At 42.7% G+C, this 25193-nt stretch overlaps 1 protein-coding gene across 6 annotated transcripts in view; it reads right to left on the bottom strand.

Annotated features, from left to right (window-relative positions):
- The window catches only part of SASH1 (SAM and SH3 domain containing 1), a 347119-nt gene that overhangs the window by 101978 nt on the left and 219948 nt on the right, over positions 1 to 25193 (bottom strand). For all 6 annotated transcript variants that reach the window (XM_027972535.2, XM_060419800.1, XM_042253775.1 and 3 more), the window contains 2 exons: positions 2428 to 2478; positions 2256 to 2305 (listed from right to left, as the gene is read on the bottom strand). In XM_027972535.2, the coding sequence (XP_027828336.1) occupies positions 2256 to 2305; positions 2428 to 2478 (101 nt within the window). The remainder of the gene's footprint in view (positions 1 to 2255; positions 2306 to 2427; positions 2479 to 25193) is intronic.

The following is a 25193-nucleotide window of genomic DNA, read 5'->3' as shown; positions in this document are numbered from 1 at the left end:
CCAAAGCATGCAAAAATTGGTGAGTCTAAGTAGAAGTCACATGGGAGCTCATCACAAAATTCTTGAAACTTTTCTGTAAATTAAAGTTTTTTTCAAGTTTCTTTTTAATAAGATGTATTATAGTTTTCAAAAACCATTAAAAGGGAAATGGAGGAAAAGATGTACGGAAACCTTCGAATTATTTAGAAACAACTAAATTCAAGGAAACCATTTACTAGAACATGGGCTTCCCGGGTGGTTCAGTGGTAAAGAACCTGCCTGCCAACGCAGGAGACGCAGGTCCGATCCCTGAGTCAGGAAGATCCTCTGGAGGAGGAAATGGTAACCCACTCCAGTATTCTTGCCTGGGAAATCCCATGGACAGAGGAGCCTGGAGGGCTACAGTCCATGGGGTTGCAAAAGAGTCGGACACGACTGGGCAGCTAAACAACAACAACAACAACAACAATTTACTAGAACAGAAGCAAAATGCCTGTATGACAGATGGGGAGGCTGGGGGTTGTCAACAGCTCAGTGTGTGTGTTTGTGTGTGAGAGAGAGAGAGAGAAATTTGGTAACCTCGGGAGGCTGTTAGTCTATCTCTGAACCGCAAGAGTCATGCCACATTTTACCAAGTGGAGCACATAAACACGGAAAGAATGACTGCCCACAATTGAGGGGAAGGAGAAACACCAGCCTAACTAAGATGAGTATAACTTTGGTGAGTCACTTCCTCTGAGGAGGAAAGTTACTTATCCCCTGGTAGATTCAGAGACTGAGAGATCACCTGAGCTCTCAGGCTGAATCACGCCACAGGGGTAGCAAACCAGGTCGGAGGAGCCCATAGCCTCTCATGCGGAGCTGCTGCTCACCTTCAGTTCAACATCACCACACCTCCAATTTCAAAACTGAGGTCAACTCAAATCTCTTGGCTACTTCAGCCTCCACACTACTAAGTCCCCAGGAGAATACATGCAACTAAGACAAAGGAAATTCATGCTTATGGCACATTTCTCTTTCAACCTCGAGGGGGCAACGGCCTGGGATTTTCTTCTGCTCATCACCCCTGACATTCCCCAGGCCTGAAACTGAATCCGCTCAGTGAGACGGAAGATTTGGCATGGCAGCCTCCGCTCCTGGAAGCCGCGTCCGTGCCAGCGCACACACACGTGGACGGATTAGGCAGAGCTGTGCTGTAAAGCACACACACGCTCGCCTAACGTGTGCTTTTCATTCCAGAAATACTTTTGACGCCTAAGCCACTTCTATGCCTCCCTTGGCCTCAAACAGTCTAAGTGGCTCTGCGCCAGAGGAAGTGTCTGTTTAAAGATAGGGACTTTTTCAAAATTTCTTTACCTCAGAAGATCATAAATAGAACCTTTTAGCGTAATTATGATGGAATAAAGTAGAAAAGGGAAAGAAAAAAATTGCTTTTTTTTTCTTAAGTGACGTAAAAGAAATACTGGAAATATAAACTATAACATAGAATTATCTTCCATGAGAGTCAAGATTACAGGGTCCAAGTTAGGACAAGTAAGCCAAAAGTACTACCTTTAACGGGAAAGGTTAGTGAGCATTTACCATCTTCTGTGACAAGTGTTTATTCTTGTTTTAAGGTGGCTCAGTGGTAAAGCATCTGCCTGCAATGCAGGAGACCCAGGTTCAATCCCTGAGTCGGGAAGATCCCCTGGAGCAAGGCATGGCCACCCACTCCAGTATTCTTGCTTGGAGAATTCCATGAACTGAGGAGCCTGGCAGGCTACAGTCCATGGGGTCGCAAAGAGTCAGACACAACTGACCAACTCACACACACACACACACACACACACACACACACACACACACACACACACACACTTCAGAGCGAGGTGCAGAGGGGTATTATAATCATTGTTTTATTCTGGAATGTATTATACTTTTGTACTTTGCTTCTTTATGACTTCCATCCTGTATCAAAAACCAGTGTAAAAGAAGAAAACTATTTTGGTTGACTTGGCTGTCTCTTCCTTTTCTCCACGCTCACTTCCAGATATTTCAGGTTCACTTACAATAAGGAGTGTGAAATCAATAACACTTTGCAGAATCCTTGGGCATCACCAATTGAATTTACAAAATACACTCATCTACCTACATACATACACACACACGCAGGAAAATAACTTCAAGTTCCACAGTACATACACACTATGAGTACAATCACCTATCCCATTTCCATCAGAAAGGACCTAAAAGACACCTTAGAAATTCTGCTCCGGGACAGAAGGAGGAAAACTTACTTTCTTTCCACTTCTGGTGTTGACACGGCACTACAGAAGCCAAGCGACTCCTAGGAGAGAAGATTCATAGGGTCAGTGCAGGCAGAACAGCAGGCTTCATCTCATTTTTACATAATACCACTTTTTTAAAAAGACAGAAGCAAAAATAGATGATTAAAGTCACTGTGCTTACTTCGATCTGGGACCGCAGCTGAAGTGACGTGGGGCTGGCTTCGGGTTTCTCCTAAAACAGAACAGATGCTGGTTTAATGAGACTTCCAAACGTGGCACACACCAGAAAAGACAAATAATGTGTAAGAAGAGATGGGGGAGAGTTGGGAAATGCTAGGTTACAGTGGGAGGAGATAAACAGATTATCTGAAAAAAACTGTTTTTTAAATGAGACCCCTTGCCTTTTAAAAGTGAACTGTTTTCCAAATTACATCGCTTGACACTGGTGACAGTTTTATTACAGAAGAGAAAAGCACAGTCTAACTGAAGAGTATGGAGAGTTAATGGTAAAATGATTTTCCGGGTGAGACTAGGCCGTCACAAAGACACAGAATCTACTACGGTCCATTTATGTCATGAAGTCATAAAGAAGAGGCAGGGGGTTCAAGGATTTTAGAGATAAAATCACAGAGGACAATACTCTTCATTGCACAGTTTTAAAAAAACTGTACCCTTTCGAAAGAAAAAAGAAAGATACACCAGTTACCTATGATTAAAAAATATATTGAAATAAACAGGATAATGACATTATTAGAAGTGCCATGGCTACTACAGAAAAATGAGTTATACAAGTAAACAGAGCGCCACACTGATATTTTTTCATAAGTAGAGAAAAACTTCAAATAGATGCTAAAGCAAAGGTTCACACCAAAGTGCGGTCCAAGACCAGGGTGGTCCCCGGCTGATCAGTAAGTCATAAGCAGGAAAATGGGCAGTTTTAGAGGAAGGAGTAATATCACCAACATTATACAAGCTTGAAATATGAAATTGTGAAAGTTTTCCAATAATCCTATTGTGTTCTTAAAGATCACTGTCTTCTTCGGGACTACATGGGTACTTTTCTATGAAGACTGTTTTCTTAGCTAACATTAGTCAGTTAACACTCAGGAAATGGGCAAAGATCATCTCAAATTACAAATTCTCACTTGCATCTAATTGCTTTTTTTTTTTAGTTTGACTAGTTCATCTTTAGCACAATTATAAATCTAGACCAATATTTTCAAATGCAGCCATGAAATGCAACTCCAAATAAAAGTATGAATGTAAACAAGGTAACAGGAATCCGGTACAAATACAGAAGATAAAATGAGAGTGTTGGAGTGGTTACATCTGAGAATGGGGTGATGTGGATAGGCAGACCACAGGAGAAAACTGTTCTAACGGACTGGCAACCCACTCGACTCCGGTTCCAGGACCTCATTTGTCATGAAAAAATATCAGAGTGGCATGAAGTCCCACTGAACTTCTCTCTGGTTAACATTCTCCTGGTTTGTATTACCACTTTCGTTTATAATGATCAAATATGTATTGTCATAAAACAATCAATGGAAATGTTTGAGTTACATTCCAAGTCTGATTGGTATGATGTCAGACTTAAGTGCAACCAACAAAAGGGATGTGTACTTTGGAGGTTCTTGGTGCTTAGAAACCTATCTGGTGCCCTGATACCAAACCTTTTAGGATCAGTGCGTAGAGAAATTTACAAACTTCAACTGTAGGAAGTAAGCAAAAGTAGACTTTGCAATGTTTTCATCTTCAGTCTTCCCATTCAGGAGGGTATGGAAGCCTCAGAATTATGACTCAACTCTATTAGTTCCTCTGAAATTTCCTCTGAAATTGTCCTTCTAGCACCCAACTCCATACTCATCAACACAAAGTAACTGATTCAACTCTTCCTGTCCTCTGTTCTTAACTTTCTTTATACTCCAAGTCTCTACTTACGAGATAATGCAGATCATGATAAGAAATTACCTGCTTTTATTGTAATTTTTATCTGCACTTTTCTAATAAATTTTATTTATTGGTGCATCATTTGTTACTCCACATAATAAACACAATATTTATGGTTTATTATGCAAAATGTACCCATTCCTGCATACAAAGCTGATGCTTGTTAACAATCATATTAAATGTTTGATGACCTGGAACTAATACTCTAAAACAATTCATTTTCACGTGTTAGTTTGTCACTTAAAATAGACATTCGACAGTGCTGTAGCTACTTAGGAAATTGGTTGGGGGTGTAAGTTTGATGTATAATGCATTACAATTCACCCCATTAAAATAATGGACCCAGTTAGTTTCTGTGCAGAACATCTGTTTTATCAGGAACAGAATATGTTGAACAGGAGATCTCGCGCTGTGATTGTTTCTAGTGCTTTTCCACCCGCAGAGTATGTCACAAACAATGTGATTCAGAGCAAACATTATTAATTTCATCTCTCAAGGAGAGACAACCACCATTATAATGAGGGATTTCTTAGGCTAAATGTACCCTAAAGTAAAAACACTACACAAGTGAGGAGAAGCTTCTAAAACTATCCACTAAGTTAAGGACCTATTTGATGTTTGGTGAGAAAACAGATTGGGCTCTTTGGCAAAATTCCACTATTATGATATTGATAGATGTCACATGATATTAATGACAAACATGCGAAAAACTACCATTCTGTCGCGCCTTTGTGAATATGATGAAACCCATGTGGACCCACTATCGAGCCTAAGAAACAGAACATCACAATAAAGAGTTAACGCTAAAAAAAAAAAAAAAAAAAGAGTTAACGCTAGCAGGTACTGATGTACAGTTGGATAAAACGCCTTCTGTGCAGACCATGAGACAAGTTTGGAAATGTGTCATACACACTTGAGGCAAACAGTGCTGGACAGTTTTTTATTCTGTTTAGCACTAAAAAAGAAATAGATTTCTTCCACTGCACAATGTGAAATGAAAAGGTGTGAAAGAGCCAAGCAGAAAGAGCACCATCACCGGTATTGTTTGCAGACATGTATGTATACATGTACGTATACATGTACGCAGCAATAAGGGGTATTGCTTACATAATAAAGAAGGATGGATTCAGGTCAAGGTGGGCAGAGAATGTGCAGCGAAACAGATGGACCTAGAGATTATCATTCTAAGTGAAGTAAGTCAGGTAGAGAAAGTCAAATACCTTGTAATATCACTTATATGTGAAATCTACAAAAATGATACAAATAGACCTATTTACAAAACAGAAACAGACTCAGAAAGCAAATCTAAGGTTATGTAAAATGGAGGGAAGGAGGAATAATTTAGGAGCTTGGGATTAACAGATACACACCACTATATATAAAATACATTAAAAAAAGGTCCTACTGTACAGCATAGGGAGCTATATTCAATATCCCGTGATAAACCATAATGGTTTCTATTTTTTTGGAATACATACACACACACACACACACACACACACAGCTGGATCACTCTGTGGTACACCAGTAACTAACATGACATTGTAAATCAACTATACTTCAATTTTAAAAAATTAAAAGAACTATTAAAAAAAAAAAAAGAATGGGCAGAGAAAGGCTCCTCAACATCGTCCTTCCCTGTTCAGTTCCCAGTTTAGGCTGCCCCCTTCTCCGTTCCTAATTCAGCCAGTGTAATGAGGAGAATAAGCTATGGTTTTTCCAGCAGTCATGTATGGATGTGAGAGTTGGACCATAAAGAAAGCTGAGCACTGAAGAACTGATGGTTTTGAACTGCATGTTGGAGAAGACTCTTGAGAGCCCCTTTGACTTCAAGATCAAACCAGTCAATCCTAAAGGAAATCAGTGCTGAATATTCATTAATGGGATGCTGAAGCTGAAGCTCCAATACTTCAGCCACCTGATGCGAAGAACTGCCTCACTGGAAATGACCTAATGCTGGGAAAGATTGAAGGCAGGAGAAGGAGACGACAGAGGATGAGATGGTTGGATGGCATTACTGACTTGATGGACATGAGTTTGAGCAAGCTCCAGGAGATGGTGATGAACAGCATGCTGCAGTCCATGGGGTCGTAAAGAGTTGGATATGACTGAGCCACTGAACTAAACTGAATGAGGGGAATGACACCATCCTATTGGCACAAAGAGAAGAGGAACTAAAGAGCCTCCCGATGAAGGTGAGAGAGGAGAGTGAAAAAGCTGATTTAAAACTCAACATTTAGAAACGGAAGATCATGGCATCTGGTCCCATCACTTCATGGCAAACAGTGGGGAAAAATGAAAACAGTGACAGACTCAGTAGTCACAGTGTGGAATTCTAATCACTAAACCGCCAGGGCGTTCACTAGAAGGATCCTTAAATACCAATGATTGATTATTTCTGCAATGGCTTCTGTATTTCTGAGTTGGTGTAAACAGCAATGATTATTCCTGCAAAGGCCTCTGTATTAAGTGTGAAAGCACATAATACTTTTATATTTTTAAGCATAATAACTATTCTAAAAAATTAAATCTGATAATAACCTTAGTTTTATCTCAACAATCAAATATTTCTTAAGAAATATCAAAACAATTTCTCAAATTAGGCCATGCCCTGTTTAAAACACTTTCATGAAGTTAAAAAAATTTTAATAACTTATGTCATAAAGCTATGCAAGCAGCTTATGTTTAACAATAAAGGTCCATGATGATTTTAGAAATAATCTCATATTCATAGTCTGACCAAAAGAAACTAAACCATAGTACTATATAGTTTTTTTTAAGAAAGGAATTAGATGACAAAAAAAATTACTGAGGGGGAAAACCTCATATCCGTTTCTTGTCAAATTGGACAATTTCTGGAAACAATTCCCTGAATGTTTACTATGTCTAACATGTATGCACATGCATGCTAAGTCGCTTTAGTCATGTCTGACTCTGCAACACTATAGACCATAGCCAGCCAGGCTCCTCTGTCCATGGGATTCTCCAGGCAAGAATACTGGAGTGGGTTGCCATGCTCTCCTCCAAGGGCTCTTACGGACCCGGGGATCAAACCTGCATCCCTTTGTCTCCAGCATTGGCAGGTGGGCCCTTTACCACCAGCACCTCCGGGGAAGCCAGTGTCAAACACAGAAGCAAAAAAAGAAAAGTGTTTCAAGATGACGTAAGTGGTTTCCTAAAACCAAAACATGAGAGCATGTGTGTGCTTCCACCTGCTTGGGCATATGCACACGCACTCACACATGGGCAACACACATATACACACAAACACACTCTGCGGTCACACCAGTGAACCAACCAGTGAAGTTGCTCAGTCGTGTCCGACTCTTTTCGACCCCATGGACTGTAGCCTACCAGGCTCCTCCATCCATGGAATTTCTCCAGGGGATCTTTCCGACCCAGGGATTGAACCCAGGTCTCCCGCATTACAGGAAGTCGCTTTACCGTCTGAGCCACCAGGGAAGCGGTCACACCAGTTGAGGTCAAATAGGAAACTAAAGTTCTGACCTTCCATGGCTGGGTTTTCACTCTGAAGCGCTACACTCGCTGTGCAATATACCAATGTCAAAACCCACTCATGGCAGAACAGGGCCTGGAAAACAAGTACCCGGCCCTCACTCCCACACCAACTTCGCTTTCATGTTTTTGTGGAAATCCATACCTCTCCCTCCCTTAATGCCGGCAGTGCTGGAAGCCAAAGGAACTTCACAGCTGAGAAAGCAAGAGGGATAAACCCGTCTGCTGTTCCAAAAGCAGGGAGGAATAACATCAGGAGCCCACCAGCTCTGCTTAGCACCAAGTTCTCCTCCTCCACCGCAGGTACAGGAAGAGGAAGGCGGAAAAAAGCAAGAGGGCTGTGTGCTTACAACTTTCAGCCACAAGTGAGATGCAACAGGCTCTTACCAATGTATTCAATGCATGGCAGCAACAAAGCTCTGAATTGCCGGGCAAAGGTGCTGCTGGTGATTGATGGGGACTTCTCTGGTGGTCCAATGGCTTAGACTCCACATTCTCAATTCAGGAGGCCTGGGTTCGATTCCTGGTCAGGGAACTAGATCCCACATGCCTTAACTAAAGATCCTACATGTCACAACAAAGCCCTAGCACAGCCAAATAAATAATTTAATTAATTAAAAAAAGACACATGTGGCATTCATCACTTAACAGGGAGACCGAAGTGATGGCAGGTCCCTGCTGGCCATGTATCCTCCCCTTGTCTGACTCCTCCATTCCAGCCCGTCAATGTGGCACGTGTTCATTCTACCCGGTTTTAAACCTCAGTGTTTTCTTGGGAATTTTCTCACTCCCATCACATTAGGAGACACTGCTTCTTCATTCTCATAGCCAACGCATCTGCTCTCACAAACACCAGCTTCTTTGCCGTCCCCCTCACAGACCTGGACCACAGTGCACAGCAGAGTGGGAGATGCTGACTTCAAGCTGGTAGAATTATGTTCCAATCTGGTTCCCACTTTAGATCTCAGTTTTATTTTATTTGGTTTTTCCAATGGCAACAAAAGATAAACAGACCATTTGATTATCTTTTAAGTTCCTTTCCGACTCTGAAACCCCAGGCTGCAGCAGTGTCATGCCCACTCAAGCTCTACTGTCCAATAAACCTTGAAATCCTAATGCTTTGTCTTTGGTATTTAAAGTGCTTCATGCATGATGAGCGAGGAAATCAAACCAGTCTCCTTGGTCAATCCTACAGAAAATCAATGCTGACTATTCATTGGAAGGACTGATGCTGAAGCTGAAGCTCCAATCCTTTGGCCACCTGATGCAGAGAGAGCCGACTCATTGGAAAAAAACCCTGATGCTGGGAAAGATTGAGGTCAGAAGGAAGGGGGACAGAGGACGAGATGGTTAGACTGCATCACCGACTCAATGGACATGAGTTTGAGAAAGCTCCAGGAGATAAGTGAAGGACAGGGAAGCCTGGCATGCTGCAGTCTGTGGGATCGCAGAGTTGGACACAACTGAACAACAACATCACGAGCATTAGAATCACCTGGAAGCTGGTTAGAAAGGCAGTCTTGGGCCCCACTTCCCACCTCCTGCATCAAAATCTGCAGTTTACCAAGATCCTCAGCTGATCCGTATGCCCACATCAATTTGAGAAGCACAGGGCTTTGCACTCTGCGTCACATCTATGTTCCAAAATCCTTTTCAAAATGCGGAAACACAGTGCAGCCAGGATAAAGGTCACACTTCTGAAGGAGAGGCCCACTGAACCAACTGGTCAGCTCATAAGCCCTCTTCTTAGAGACTGGGCGCTGGATCCACTGTCCCCTGAGTGGATGCTTTCCTAGTGTTTCACTCTCACTCATGACTGCCTGGAATGCCCTGCTGCTTCCTGTCCACCCAGATCCTAGTCATCCTTCAGCTCCAGCTACAAACCTATCTCTCCTTTAACCTTCCCTGCCCAGCTGTGTCTTAAACACTATGCCTGAGGGTCTTTAGTGGAGTTACTCTTAGGCTTGGGGCTTCCCAGGTGATGCTGATGGTAAAAAAAACCTGCCTGCCAATGCAGGAAACAAAGAGACGAAGGTTTAGTCCCTGGGGCAGGAAGATCTGCTGAAGGAGGGCATGGCAACCCATTCCAGTATTCTTGACTGAAGAATCGCAGGGACAAAAGAGCCTGGTGAGCTACAGTCCATGGGGTCACAAAGAGTCGGACATGACTGAAGTGACTTAGCAGACACACACTCTTCTGCTCACTTTACTTTATTCCCTCAAAGAAAAGGGCTTCCCTGGTGGCTCAGAGGGTAAAACATCTGCTTGCAATGCGGGAGACCCGGGTTCAATCCCTGGGTCACCAAGATCCCCTGGAGAAGGAAATGGCAATCCACTTCAGTACCCTTGCCTGGAGAAAGAATCCCATGGATGACGAATCCGACTCTTGGCGACCCCATGGACTGTAGCCCGCCAGGCTCCTCCATCCATGGGATTCTCCATGGAGCAATGAACAAGATGGGTCCCTCGTTTCTCTCCAAAGTCTTGCACAGGCTCTCTGCTCAGGAGAAGTGCTCAAGGGCTATCTATTGATTTGATTTGCTTAAGCTTGTTTATTTTGCCAGTGATCCTGACTGTTCCACTGATTTCTGTTTCAGGTCTCACTGACTGGAACATCTATTTTCATGCTTTAAGACTTCTTTCAGGTTGCAGGGAGTTACATCAGTAAGTAAAAGCAATTCAGCAAATACTCTCAAAATGATCTACAACTTAGATCTGTAAGAACTTAAAAGGAACAGGCGGTATTTAATCACTCTTAAGGTAAAATCTGCAGTGGCCTGTGTGTTCTCAGTCTGGCCCCATACCTTGTCATGTCTTGTTTCACCTAAATCGTTCACAGGTGAAACAGGAAGCGTTCGTCATTTTCAGGTTCCTATAAATAAACTCACAGCTTAGCATATAAAGTTTTTTCTAGTGAGTGAAAGTGAATGGAAAACTACTCCCATCCCACCACATCAAACAAGAAAGTTCCCAAGGAAAAAAAACTCTTTTTTTCCACAGTTGAATGCTATCCCACTGACTGCAACTTTAAAGCCTAAGCGTAATTCACAGATCAGTGAATTTCTAGAAGCAGTGATAAGAAAGCAACAAAAGTGGCAATTTCTACCTAGCCATCACTACCCTGTGCTGAGTCTCCTTGCTGCCTTAGCCCATATTTATTAGACCTCTCCACATTGCAAAAATGACTTAGAATGGCTTATGAAACTTAAGTGCAATGTTATAGGATAAAGTTAAAAGACTAATGTAAATGATACAAAGAGGGAGAAAAAGCAAGATTCTGTAGTAAAACTGGTCCATGAATTACGTTAGTTCACAAAATACAGGTTATGGAGACCACACATTTGAAGGGGCTAAGCTTTTGAACTGCAGTGTTGGAGAAGACTCTTGAGAGTTCCTTGGACTGCAAGGAGATCCAACCAGTCCATTCTAAAGAAGATCGGTCCTGGGTGTTCATTGGAAGGACTGATGCTAAAGCTGAAATTCCAGTACTTTGGCCACCTCATGCAAAGAGTTGACTCATTGGAAAAGACTGATGCTGGGAGGGATTGGGGGCAGGAAGAGAAGGGGATGACAGAGGATGAGATGGCATCACCAACTTGATGGACATGAGTTTGAACTCTGGGAGTTGGTGATGGACAGGGAGGCCTGGTGTGCTTCGATTCATGGGGTCACAAAGAGTCGGACACGACTGAGTGACCGAACTGAACTGAACTGAAGTGAACTGAAGCTTTCTAATGTTTAAAGCAAAAAAGACATCAGTTAAAGACTGACATTACCCATCTTGCCTGGAGAATTCCATGGACAGAGGAGCCTAGTGGGCTACAGCCCATAGGGTCACAAAGGGTCAGACACAACTGAAGTAACTAAGCACATAGCACAAGGTAAGTCAAAAGATACAGGGCTATTCCTGTGAGTGAGAATTTCTCCTTTGAATTCTGGCAGAGAGTACACTAGATCTCCCTGACCAACATCACAAGCCAGGTCCCTACAGAACTGTCCTCCAAGTGCTTTAACTTCAGCAAAGCTGGAGGCAGGCCTGAGACCCCCTGATGTAAGCGGAGGGGCCTCCCAAGGGGGCATCCATGAGCTGCACACGCCCCCACCCCCTACTGACTGGCAGTACCCAGGACCCAGGATGGGGGCAGAACTCAGTTTGGGGAGAAAACAGATACATTCTGCCATCATGATGCATGGCTGTGGTAAAACACAGGGGTGTTAGTAAACGTTAGATGAACTGGTTAAAATCAAGGATAATTTGAATCTAAGAGTGTCAAGCTTGGTGCTCTCAAGCGTCATTTCAAATGAGGTCGTTTAACTTCTAAACTGTCTTAGGAGATGATGTACTGGATCTTTCAGGTTACAACTTGAACAGCGTTTAGTACAGAGCAGGCACCAAGCATCTTGCAGAAAGACAGGGATAGGACCTAGACCGTGGCAATGACAATGGATCATTTCAATGACGTGTGCCATGGTAGAAGCATACACATGTTCATTCTATGAATAAAACTACATGTCACAGAAGTGTAAAACCTAAAAGGCACAGTGTCGTAAAGATATTTTAATCATCTTTTCTAAAAAGTTGTATAGTTCAGGTTAGTTTATTGACACCAACATACAAATGGCCACTGCACTTCCCAGTGGTAGACACCATGATGTCTAGCCACTCTGGATGATGTCCAGCCACTCTGGATGGTCCATCCAGACTCAGTGTTGTAAGAACAACGTGCAGAGATCCAGACTCACAAAGAGGTTTTCTGGGTAATCTCATTGCCGACGGGGATTGATTAACATGAGAGAAGAGTGATGGAAAGCAACTAAATGGGGCTGCTTGTTTTAAATTTCTCTCCAGGACTTCCCTGGTGGTCCAGTGGTTAAGAATCTGCCTGCCAACGCAGGGGACGCAGGTTCGATCCCTGGTCTGGGAGGATTCCACATGCTGTGGAATCCATGAGCCACAACTCCTGAGCCCTCAACTCTAGAGGCCCCAGCATGAAACTCCTGAGCCCGCACTCTGCAGAGCTTGTGCTCTACAACGAGAGAAGCCGCCTGCAATGAGAAGCCCCCACAAGGAACGGTAGCCCCCACTCACTGCAACTAGAAGCCCACGTGCACCCATAAATAAACAAATAACACTTCTCTCCGCTGTCTCTTCATTTATTCTTCTATCTAATCATCCTTTAATTTAAAAAATATTTATTGATCAAACACGGTATGCTAAGCACTGTTCCAGTCAAGAAGGATAAACACTGAAAAAGATAGTTGCTGCCCTCACGGAGCTGACGTTCTAGTGATTTCAGAAGTCACTCATGGGAATTATTTGCACTTAATGTCTAAATCACAGACCCAGGGGTTTCCCTGGTGGTCCAGTGGTTTTAAGAATTCACCGGCCTGGGGAGGAAGGTGGGAGGCCGGTTCAAGAGGGAGGGGACGCAGGTATACCTATGGCTGATTTGTGTTGATGTTTGGCAGAAACCAACACAATACTGTGAAGCAATTATCCTTCAATTAAAAATAAATATTTTTAAAAGACAATAAGCAAATATATATAGATCCAAATAGGTAAATAGAAATATACGTGATTACAAAAAAAAAAAAAAAAAGAGAGAGAGAGAGAGAGAATCTGCCTGCCAATGTAAGGAATCCCAGTTCCATCCCTGGTCCAGAAGATCCCACGCCCTGGGGGTGGCGAGGGGGAGCCTGCAGCTGAGACCGTATACCACAGCTAGTGAGGCTGCGCTTTAGACTCTAGAGCTCGTGCACTGCTACGAGAGAGTAGTCCCCACTCACCACAACTAGAGAAGGTCTGAGCACAGCAGTGAAGACCCAACAGAGCCAAAAATAGATTTATAAGTTTTAAAAAAAATCACAGGCCCCATATTCCTTTGTTCTAGCAGGTGCTATACAGGCAGGTGCTATCTGGACCACTGTGCTCAGTTCTGGTTGCCACATCTTCCAGAGGATAATGTAAACCAAGAGAACCTTCACTAGAAGGGTGTCTGGAAATGGAATCATACAAACGAGATCAATAGGAGGAACTGGGACTATTTACTCAGAGAAGAGAAGAAAAATACAAACATGGGAAGGGCTTCCAGGGAGAGAAGGCAGACAGCCTTATGCACCTTCCCACGTGGCACAACATAACAGGTCTTTCTACAGAGGGGGTGGCGGTAGGGGGGACACCGAGGCTTCCCAGGTGGCTCGATGGTAAAGAATCTGCCTGCAAGAGACTCAGGAGACATGAGTTCTATCCCTGGGTAGGGAAGATCCCCTGGAGTAGAAAATGGCAACCCACTCCAGTACTCTTGCCTGCAGAATTTGATGGACAGAGGAGCCTGATGGGCTTCAGTCCATGGGGTCACAAAGCACAGGACATGACTGAGCACAGCACACAGGGGGCAGGGTGGGAGGAGAAGGGGCTGAGTGAAAAAAACATTTATTATGTGACTTCCCTGGTGGCTCAGATGGTAAAGCGTCTGTCTACAATGTGGGAGACCCGGGTTCGAGCCCTGGGTTGGGAAGATCCCCTGGAGAAGGAAATGGCAATCCACTCCAGTACTATTGCCTGGAAAATCCCATGGACAGAGGAACCTGGTAGGCTATAGTCTATGGGGTTGCAAAGAGTTGGACACGACTGAGCAACTTCATTTTCACTGACAATATCAGAGTGTTAGTGAAACAATAAATATTGAATTGGTAAAAAATTTCCAAATACAATCTTCTTAATTTTTTAAAAACAGAACTGTGGGCTTATTTACTTAAGAATAACTTAAAAATTAGGATACATAAGCGAGACTGCAGCAAAACTTTTAAGGGTAAGTAAGCTCTTGCTGCTCTTGGTCATTTCTTAACAAGGAGTTCACTCACACAGCTAAGTGAAATTTAGGCCAAAAATTTTGGCCATTTTTATAACCACTGAAAAATACTTAACAGCAATTTATACTGCAAGAATTTAACAGCACTTTGAGTAATATCACAATAAAATTTCCTACAAAAATGTAACAGATTTCAAATCTACCTGAAACTTCTCATAGTAGGTATGACAAAATGACCAAGTTCTAGTGTGCAGACTTGTGCATCCAACGTCCATCCTGAAGCTAGCTCAGCCACACGGAGCCAAAAGGTTCCCGTGTCTCCACCATGTCTGACCACTATACCATGAACTGCACCTTGAACCATACTCATCCAACATTTCCAAGGCCCCGTGATCATCACATTCGGCAGAACAGTGCTGGACAGCTGGCTGATACAGTGCGAGCCATCACGGCGCTTGCTGCCCAGAGGAATCACAACAGGTTCCATCTTGGGGTCACACTCCAATGAGCCCTAGAACAGCGTTTCCGCTTTTAGCACCTTGCAACCGCGCAGAGGGCTTGTTTAACACCATTGCTGGGACCCTCCCCAGAATTCCAGATTCTGTCCATCTAGGGTGAGCCTGCTGATTTGCATTAAGACCAAGTTGCCCAGTGAAGACCACACTGCTGGCTGGGGAGCCACGCTTTTTTATTATTTACTTATTCATTTATTTTTGGCTGTGCTAGGTCTTCGTTGCTGTGCATAGGCTTTATCGAGTTTCAGCAAGTGGGGACTACTCTTCAGTGCAGTGGGGAGCACAGGCTATAGGCCTGTGGGCTTCAGTAATTGCAGCACGCAGGCTCAGCAGTTGCCACTCCTGGGCCCTGGAGTGCGTGGGGCTCAGCAGTCACAGCGTCCAGGCTCAAGAGCATGGGCTCGGTAGTTGTGCAAGGGCTCAGTTGCCCCATAGCGTGTGGGATATTCCAGGACCAGGGATCGAACCCCTGTGCCCTGCATTGGCAGGCAGATTCTTGACCCCTGGACCACCAGGGAAATCCTGAGGAGCCACACTTTGAGAACTGCCATCCCAGACCAGGCAGGGTTGCTTCAAATTCTGGATTCAATGGCCTGGAGATTAAAGAGATCTGCGTATCCTGAGTCACATCTAAACTCCAGCCTGGTCTTCCGTTCTCTTGGAGGAGATGATCAAGACTAATGATTTTAAAAGAAAAAGGATGAGCTTTAAACATCACTTAAAGGTGGAGGGGGCAGGTAAAGCCAGGTGTCCAATACTAGAATAAGTTATTTACAACATGTGGAATCTGCATAACTGGAGGATTTGAGATCACGACCATGTTACTATCTGCTGTCTGGGATGCGGGGTATTTCAAAAACTGATCCAGACCTCTGTCAACTATAGTGATTCTATTACTTATGTTGCAGTGTAACAGCTGGAAATTAAATAAGACTTTGAGGGATAATTTACTTTTTCCATTATATTTTTACAGGAAAATGAACTACAAGTCCTAACCCAGTGACTCAAATGTTTTAGACTGAATAATCTTTGGAAGTTGGTGACTGCCTGTAACTGAACAAACATTCATGTATTCATTTATTGAACCAATATTTCTTAAGGGTCACCTTTATACTTAGCTGACATGCTGGGAACTGGAAGTATAAAGAAGAGTCGCTGAACTTCAGGAACTCTTGATCAAGTAAGATGAATATAACTGAGAAAATAAAAAGCCCAAAGCCTCCACATTATCATATAAATAACATCTGATCTGATTAGTATGCAGAGTGTGTGAATATGGATTTTATAAAAGTACGTAGCCTCACCAAACTGGAGATGCCAAATTTAAATGAATCCTCCAAGAGACTGGCTCACATTTTGTCATGAGTTAGAGCATTATTATTGTTGTCTTTGTAGCTGTAAAAATCAAACACCATCATGACATGTAACCATTGTTCTTTCTCAGTCTTTGCATCACATTTTCAAACCATCTTTAAAACTTTTTTAACCATCTTAAAAAGCCTCAGAATCACTGACAGGCAGTGACAATCCAGTATTCTAAAGTTGTCAGTGACAAACTTTTACTTCTGAAAGAAATGAACTTTTGAATTAATAGTAACGATGTGACTGTGTACATGTTCAGTTGTGTCCGAGTCTTTGTGACCCCATGGACTGTAGCCCACCAGGCTCCTCTGTGGGGTCTTCCAGGCAAGAATACTGCAGTGAGTTGACATTTCCTTCTCTAGGGGATCTTCCCGATGCAGGGACAGAGCTTGAGTCCCCTGTGTCTCCTGCATTGGCAGGCAGATTCTTTATCACTGAGCCACACGGGAAGCCCAATAGTAATGTTATAAAACATTTAAAAACACACACATAAATGTCATAGTGTTTGATTAAGAAAACTAAGAATAAAATAAAAATTGGAAACTCAGAAGTTGAAACAACTGCCAAATTTTAGCCCAGGGCAAACTTTTTACTGCTGTATTTTAAGTGCTTGAAAAATCAGGTTTATAATGGAAACACAGACAGACCAAGCTCTGATGTAATATACATAAATGATATGTTTCTGTTCTTGTATAGTGATTTTCCTCCTCTCTAAACATTAATCTTTGAATGACTTACTCCATAAATTATTGAACTTAGTTCAAAAGCAAATGAAATCTAAAATACCCATTTACTGAATGGCTACAGTGCCATGTTGAAATTACTGTGATTTATCTCTTCCGTTAATGGTTACTGTAGCAAACGTACTTCATTGCTCAAAATTATTACCTGGTAGCACAGTTTACTCTAGTTTAAGCATAAATCTATCCCCCTATTCAGAACAGCAGCTGTTTGTCAAGATCTCGTTCATTGTTCACTCAGCCACAGCCATGAGGCTCGACTTTTTCTTTTTACATCCTGAAAGTGTATGTATACGTACACTGAGGTACATATAGATGGCATGCATATTTGGGGGAAAGCAATTAAATTTGCATGCACTACGATTGCTGCAGTGGGGGAGGGGTGAGGTGGAGCACCATTTACCCACTACTGAGCTCACTCCCTGTGCTCATATGCGACGTGACTCTACCAGCTCAGGCTCTGAACGCAGACCTGTCTATAGAACTATTGCATTTCTCACACGTTACTGCTCGCAGGTACTACAGTCACAGCAACTGAGCTGTTGTTGCTGTGGTTACAGAGAGAGATTCTGGTTTAGAATCCAACTTCTCATCTGCACCAAGAGGAAGGCCTCCTCCTCATTTCCAGTCTTATGATTTGGTTGGTAGAAAAGTTGAGGAAAACGTCTATTCTTCATCTAGAGAAAATTTGGCTGCATACATGACAATGGGCTAAATGGTTTAATATATAGAGAGTTCTGCTAAATAAATAAGAAAAACACTACTTTAGATAGAAAAATGGGCAAATAACTTTAAGAGATAAGCCACAAAACAAGATATTTTTTAAAATGCACTCTTAAAAATAAAGAATTGAAAACACTATGAGAATACCTTTCACCAATCAAACTGGTAAAGTTTTCTTTTTCTTGATAATATTAAATACTGAGAAATACAAAATTTAAGAAGCATAGATACGGGATTCCCTGGTGGTCCAGTGGTTAAGACTCTTAGCTCCCAATAGAGGGAGCATAGGTTCGATCCCTAGTTGGGGAACTAAAATCCCACATGCTGTGTGTCCAATAAATAAAATAAAACAATTAAAAAAAAAAAAAGAAGCATAGATATGCTGCTAATGGAAGTGCAAACTATACACTATTTCCAGATGGCAGTTTAACAGTGTTTGTGGGGTCTTTAAAATGTTCCTACAGTCAGCCTGCTAATAAACTCACATCTAACAATCTAAAGTATAATAAATTATGAAAGTGAAGATGTACATTTATAGATATTAATGGTTACTTATTTTTATAATAACAGAAGATGTACATTTTAAAATATTCATGGTTACTCATTTTTATAATAACAAAAAACATTTAAATAGCTTGAGTTGAGGGGTATATAAATAAACTATGATACATTCGCAAGATAAAACGGTATATAACCATTAAAAATCACAACTCTGGAGAGTATTTACCAAGTGGAAAGTGTTCTCTACAGAAGGTTAAGAAATATAAGCAAGCACGCTGTATCCACAGCTTGATTCCAAAGTGTATTTGGGTAAATGCGTGAACATATACAGAATGCAAACTCCACTGGGCAGAAAATTCTGTATGTTATGTTCACTGATGTACCCCAGAACCCAGCAGTGTCTGGCACTTAGTAGGTATTCACTGCAGTCTGGGAGGAAATAACCTAATATGTGGTTAAATCTGAGATGGGGATAGGGATCAGAGGTTTAAGCATAACTAAGTTTGTTTTTTAGGCATTTCTGTATTTTCTAATTTTTCTGTATGGTGTACTTACTACTTTTACAACCCCAAAGCAAGACAAAAATGTTTCTATTTGAAATGTATTTTTTCTAATGCTATTTCTTCTGTAGAGCTAGAGTCAGATTTGGTTCAAAATTTACACCCACATGCAACACACTCTCAACATTCTATACCGTAACTGGGACTCAGAAAACCCAAGGCATAGTAGAGGTATGTTAATTTTGTTAAATCTCACATGATAACTGATTTCTTTTCTACAAACAGATATTTATGGGAGCCTTGTCATTTAAGGATACATTATTCATGGCATGTGGCAGTCTGGTTGGGAGGGGAGTTTGGGGGAGGATGGGTACATGTATATGTGTGTCTGGGTCTCTTTGGCATGCACTTGAGACTATTACAACATTGTTAACTGGCTATATCCCAATATAAAATAAAAGGCTTAAATTAAAAAAAAAAAAGATACATTATTCAGCACACAAACACACACTTCACTGTACTTTATTTTTTTTAACTGCATTATAATACTGAATATTTTGAAACATAAATAACTTGGAATTTTCTTCACAGAAAATTTGCTTTCCTTTCCCTTTCGCTTCAACTGCCTTGTCAAATTCTCCTTTCCCATAGCACGGAAAGATAAAATTGGAAGCATTTCCTTGTTGTCTCTTAACTAGCCTCAGTCACCTAAATATCACCAGGGTGTTAATTAGAAAATGGTTATTTCATATAAAATTATGCATATTATATGCACAGAGAAATTGCATGTATGCAAACAGTAAGCCAATTTGCCCCTGGCAGGTAACACTTTTTTCCTTAGCAAAGCAAACAAACAGAAGCCTCAGAAGAGTACAAACAGGAAACACACTCGGACCTGATCTCCAAGGGCAGAAAACAGATGGACAGCCATTCCCTAGCATCTGCAGCAGGACTGATAAAAGCAGAGCCTCAAACACAATGACCAGTGTGCCTGGGAAACTGACAGGGGAGCAGGCTGTGTCCCTGAATATGGCATGTCCCTCCAAGGCTGCAATGAACCTAGAGATACAATTGTGACTTGGAGAAACGAGAGAAAAAAAGAGTCTTGCATGGAACAGCCAGGTCTGTCAAGAAAAAAAAGGCACAATCCATGCAGTGATACGGTATCAGTTCTAAATCACCCAAATTATTTCCTTCCTATCAAGCTAATGTACACAAACTCAAAACACTAACACTTGAATTTTTCATTCATTTCATAAAATTCGGGGCTTCCTTGGTGTCTCAGATGGTAAAGAATCTGCCTTCAATGCAGGAGACCAGGGTTCAGTCCCTGGGTCGGGAAGATCCCCTGGAGAAGGGAATGGCTACCCACTCCAGTATTCTTGCCTGGAGAATCCCATGGACAGAGAAGCCTGGCAGGCTATAGTCCACGGAGTTGCAAGAGTCGGACACAACTGATCGACTAACACTTTAAATTTTTTCACTTTCATAAAATTCAACAAAAAGGGAACCTGAGTAGAGCACTCACCTTTACCACAAAACCTTAAGCTAGGAGAAACAAAGGGCACCCTATGTATACGTTTTAAAGGTTGCACATATACAGTTTGAAAGTTGTTATGAAGAGGCTCTTTAAAATATTCCAAATTTTAGTCACCAGACACATGACCTGACAAATTCATGAAAATGTCAATTAAACTAAAAAGAAAATGATCTTTGGAAATACAGAATTCAGTTCTTTGTCATAAAACATTCACAGAGCAGTAAGTAACCCCTTCAACTCTTCCAAAAATGTTTTAATGTTGGGACGAGCAATGCAGCACAGGAGAATGACTGAACAGGCATGAGACGGAAAGGCGGTTATAATTGCCAGGCAAGAGTCAGCGATGGGGAAAAGACTGGTTACATCAAAACTGTCGAGAGCCTTTACAGTCATGGTTCGGAGTCTGGAAGGTAATGAATGTTTTTGACAGGCCTTAAGGAAAATTAAAGATGTTACCCTTTCTGTGGGACGTCCGCAACCCCCAAGACTGTCCGGTGCTCACATCACACCATTTAACGACATGATACTGCCATTGTCTAGATTTGTCTACAGGGATTTCATGGAAGGTTTCTCGGCAGAGGCTGCTCACCATTAACATCCCAGTATCTAGTAAAGCACCTGTAGAGATTGGACGAACGCATGAATGAAAGGTAGTAGAGGGGACAGAAAGTGGAGAGATCACAGCACACAAAGCCTAATGCCCAGTATACGGTAGGAAACTAATGAACACTCATCAGCCAGATTAAAACTTCCATTATGTTTTTAATCTCAGATATTGACATTGTATAACTTGATCCACAAAGAATGAGACAGATAGTATGTTGAGAAATAAAGACAATGAGAGAAACATGTTCAATGAGGGATTGAGACTTTGTTAAGCTCTCTCTATATCATCTCTCTATATATGGTTTTTCCAGTAGTCATGTATGGATGTGAGAGTCAGACCATAAAGAAAGTTAAGCGACAAAAAATTGATGCTTTTGAACTGTGGTGTTGGAGAAGAATCCAACACCCTTGAGAGTCCCTTGAACTGCAAGGAGATGAAACCAGTCAATCCTAAAGGAAATCAGTCCTGAATATTCATTGGAAGGACTGATGCTGAAGCTGAAGCTCCAATATTCTGGCCACCTGATGCAAAAAGCTGACTCATTGGAAAAGACCCTGATGCTGGGAAAGATGGAAGGCAGGAGGAGAAGGGGATGACAGAGGATGAGATGGCTGCATGACATCACCAACTCAAGGGACATGAGCTTGAGCAAGCTCTGGAAGTCGGTGATGGACAGGGAAGCCTGATGTGCTGCAGTCCATGGGGTTGCAAAGAGTTGGACATGACTGAGCCACTGAACTGAAGCTGATACCGTCCACTACATGTGTCAAGGATGTTGGTAGGGACCACACAAGACTGCCATCTGTCCTTGCTTACCCTGAGTAGGCAACCAAGGGAAAAGTCAGAGTAGTTTAGGGATCAGATCAGTTCAGTTCAGTTCAATTCAGTCGTGTCCGACTCTTTGCAACCCCATGAATCACAGCATGGCAGGCCTCCCTGTCCATCACCAATTCCCAGAGTTCACTCAGACTCATGTCCATTTAGTCAGTGATGCCATCCAGCCATCTCATCCTCTGTCATCCCCTTCTCCTCCTGCCCCCAATCCCTCTCAGCATCAGAGTCTTTTCTAATGAGTCAACTCTTCGCATGAGGTGGCCAAAGTACTGGAGTTTCAGCTTTAACATCATTCCTTCCAAAGAAATCCCAGGGCTGACCTTGTTTAGAATGGACTGGTTGGATCTCCTTGCAGTCCAAGTTTAGGGATACATGAAAGCAAATAGCTATTTTCTTGAAAACTCTCTCTTAAATATTCAAATGGTACCCATTTTTAAAACTGAACTGATTGCTTCAGTTATCCACCCCCAAGGTATTATCAAGTAACCAAAGAAAGAGCAGCAACAAACTCCTTGGGGTCACTTGGTCAACATAACCTCATAAACACCAAGTAATTACCAAGTGTTCATCAAGGCTCCCTCTCACACTGCATCCCACTTCCCCACCTGCTAGCTGCCACCAGATCTCTGCCTATAAACTGCAGGCATATCCCAGGGCCAGTTCTATCTTGAGGAGCAGGTATTTCTGCAGTACTTTCTGATTCATCATTATCAATATAATTATCATCACCAGCATTGTCACCATCATCACCATCATCTTCCTCTTCACTTCCCTGCCATCATCACCAACATCCATCAAGTACATGCTTGGTGCCACATACCATTCTAGGCACTTTACATGTATTACTTCATTTAATCTTCTCAAACACCTTGCTGTTGCTGCTGCTGCTTAGTCGCTTCAGTCGTGTCCAGCTCTGTGCAACCCCATAGACAGCAGCCTACCAGGCTCCTCTGTCCCTGGGATTCTCCAGGCAAGAACACTGGAGTGGGTTGCCATTTCCCTCTCCAGCGCATGAAAGTGAAAAGTGAAAGTGAAGTTGTTCAGTCGTGTCCGACTCTTAGCAACCCCATGGACTGCAGCCTACCAGGCTCCTCCGTCCATGGGATTTTCTAGGCAAGAGTACTGGAGTGGGGTGCCATTGCCTTCTCCATCAAACATCTTATGCAGTAGCAAAATTTACTATTTCCATCTTAGAAGCTAGGAGAGTGAGGCTCAGAGAGATTACAGACCACATGCTAGGAGTCTGCTTGATTCCAGGGTGCACCGTCTCAATTGTCATGCTTACCACCTCCTGACTCGCTGGGTCAGTACTTCAGTGCTGACAGTTGGGCTACCTTTAGCTTCCTGAGTCCCTCTCCTCCTCCCTGGTTCTTTAGCCCATATCCAAGCATTTTGCTTGGTTGTCTTCTTCCTTCTAAGGCTTTGTTCTGATAACCTGCACAATAACCTTGGTCTTCTCCCAGGGCAGGGGTTCTGCCCCATCCTGTGTCAGCCTGGTGACCAAGTCCCTTCCCCCTGCTCACAGACTTAACAACAGACAGATATCCATTAGTAGGGGTTCTCAATTTCCTGTCCCTGCCTGACTCCTCTGTCTTGAGGACCCCCATCACCTGCTGCTGGTCCAGACTTGAGCTTCCTGCTGGAGACCTGAGCCTTCCAGTAGATACTGGTGTTGAGGCCACTCAGTGGGTGGGTCAACAGCCAAGTGCTGGTCTCTGCAGGACATTTCTGCTCCTGCCATCAATCAGTAGCCTTGCTGGGAAAACTCTGAAGGTGTTAAGGGTGGTAATGAATTTCACATCAAAATTACCCACATGCCAGAGAAGCTCTTGGATTCTCTATTTCAACTGCAATCCAACAAAGACTCATTCTCTCTGGAGGCAGCACAACAAAGACACTGTTCCAAGCCAGTGCTGGACACACGGCAGCTCCCTTCTCCTGCAAGACACAGAGGAGCCTGCCACCTGTCAGAGAGTGTGTAGTTTAATTAGGTAACACTTGTGAAGGCTTTTGTGACGTGCAGCACACGTGTCATCCCGGGAGCTCACACATGGCATTCCACATTGCAAAATCCAAGAGCTATTTTTAAAGACTCTCTACCAGCTGAGCAGAACCTACGGTATGTCCTTCACAGACTGTTGTAAATCCACTACTCTTTCATTGGGATACCTTGAAAAGAACACACAACTGGTGGAGATTATTGAACAGGATACAAAGGTCACTTAATAAAGTATTTACAAGCAATGTTTAGTTTTCAGAGAAACCTCAAAGAGCTTTCTTTGTTTCATCCAGTAGTTTGAAAACAAACAATTCCAGGGGAGGGGGCAGTTTGCAGGGTGGACCTATTGCACCATGCCTCCAGATGTCATTTCCAGGTAGGAGAGTGAGTCAGGACGCTGGGGGCCAGCTGAGGGCACCACAGAGACTTCTGGCATGTCCTGGAACCTATAAACACCAAGGCCAGGGTCTCTGAGGCCCTGGCTAGACTTGCTTGGTCAGTTAAAGCCAAGTGCCTCACGACAGCTGTAGGTGTAAGTGTAAGATCTACCTCTCCAGACTGTGATTACAGAAAGCTTGGCTGGCTTCAGGAAAACTAAATGGCTTATTTTTAATGAATGAGGGCAGGCCCCTCATCCCCTCTTTAAGAATGCTTCTGTCTGTCAAAGGGCTCCTGTGATTGAGTGGGTAGGCTTAATGGACTGCCTCTGGCTAAAAGAGGTTTGTGGGTAGTTCCCCCAAATCATTTTAGTCCTCCAATGACTGCCAGTGGGGTTTGCCGCCTCCCCCCTGGGCTTTCCCTTCTGAGATTAGCTGACCATTCTGAGGGCTCCAAGAAGACCTGTGTCCTGCACTTTGCAGGGGCAGGGGCTGCCATGTTCTCAAACCCATTCACAAGACTTCCTTGGAAGTCCAGCGGTTAGGACTCCATGGCTTTCACTGCTGGGGACCCAAGTTTGAACACTGGCCAGGGAACTAAGATCCTGTAAGCCTCTCAATACATCCCCCCACCCCCCCAAAAAAAATACCTGAAAATTCATGTTTATCTTTCTGGGATCTATGCTCTGACACAACAATGCTGAGCATACCAAATGAAAGTCAAACCTGAACAATGATCCATCTTTAATTTTTTTTTTTAAGAAAGGTACCCTGTGATATATCTCCTACAAAATTAATACTTTTCTTCAAATACTGTTTTATCCATCTTTTTCACCCCGCACACATGTGATATAACAAAGGCACCTTTTAGAGAAAAGCCTGGGTCAAAGCTATCAAGTATCAGAAAAGTGATATTCTTCCCTGGCGCTTCCCATCTAACAGGTGGAAGAAGTACAATATATGGAAATCAG

The sequence above is a fragment of the Ovis aries genome, chromosome 8 (genome assembly GCF_016772045.2).
Source record: "Ovis aries strain OAR_USU_Benz2616 breed Rambouillet chromosome 8, ARS-UI_Ramb_v3.0, whole genome shotgun sequence".
NCBI classification, from domain to species: domain Eukaryota; kingdom Metazoa; phylum Chordata; class Mammalia; order Artiodactyla; family Bovidae; genus Ovis; species Ovis aries.
The sequence above is the reverse complement of the archived record's forward strand: the minus strand, read 5'-3'. Positions and strand labels throughout refer to the sequence as shown.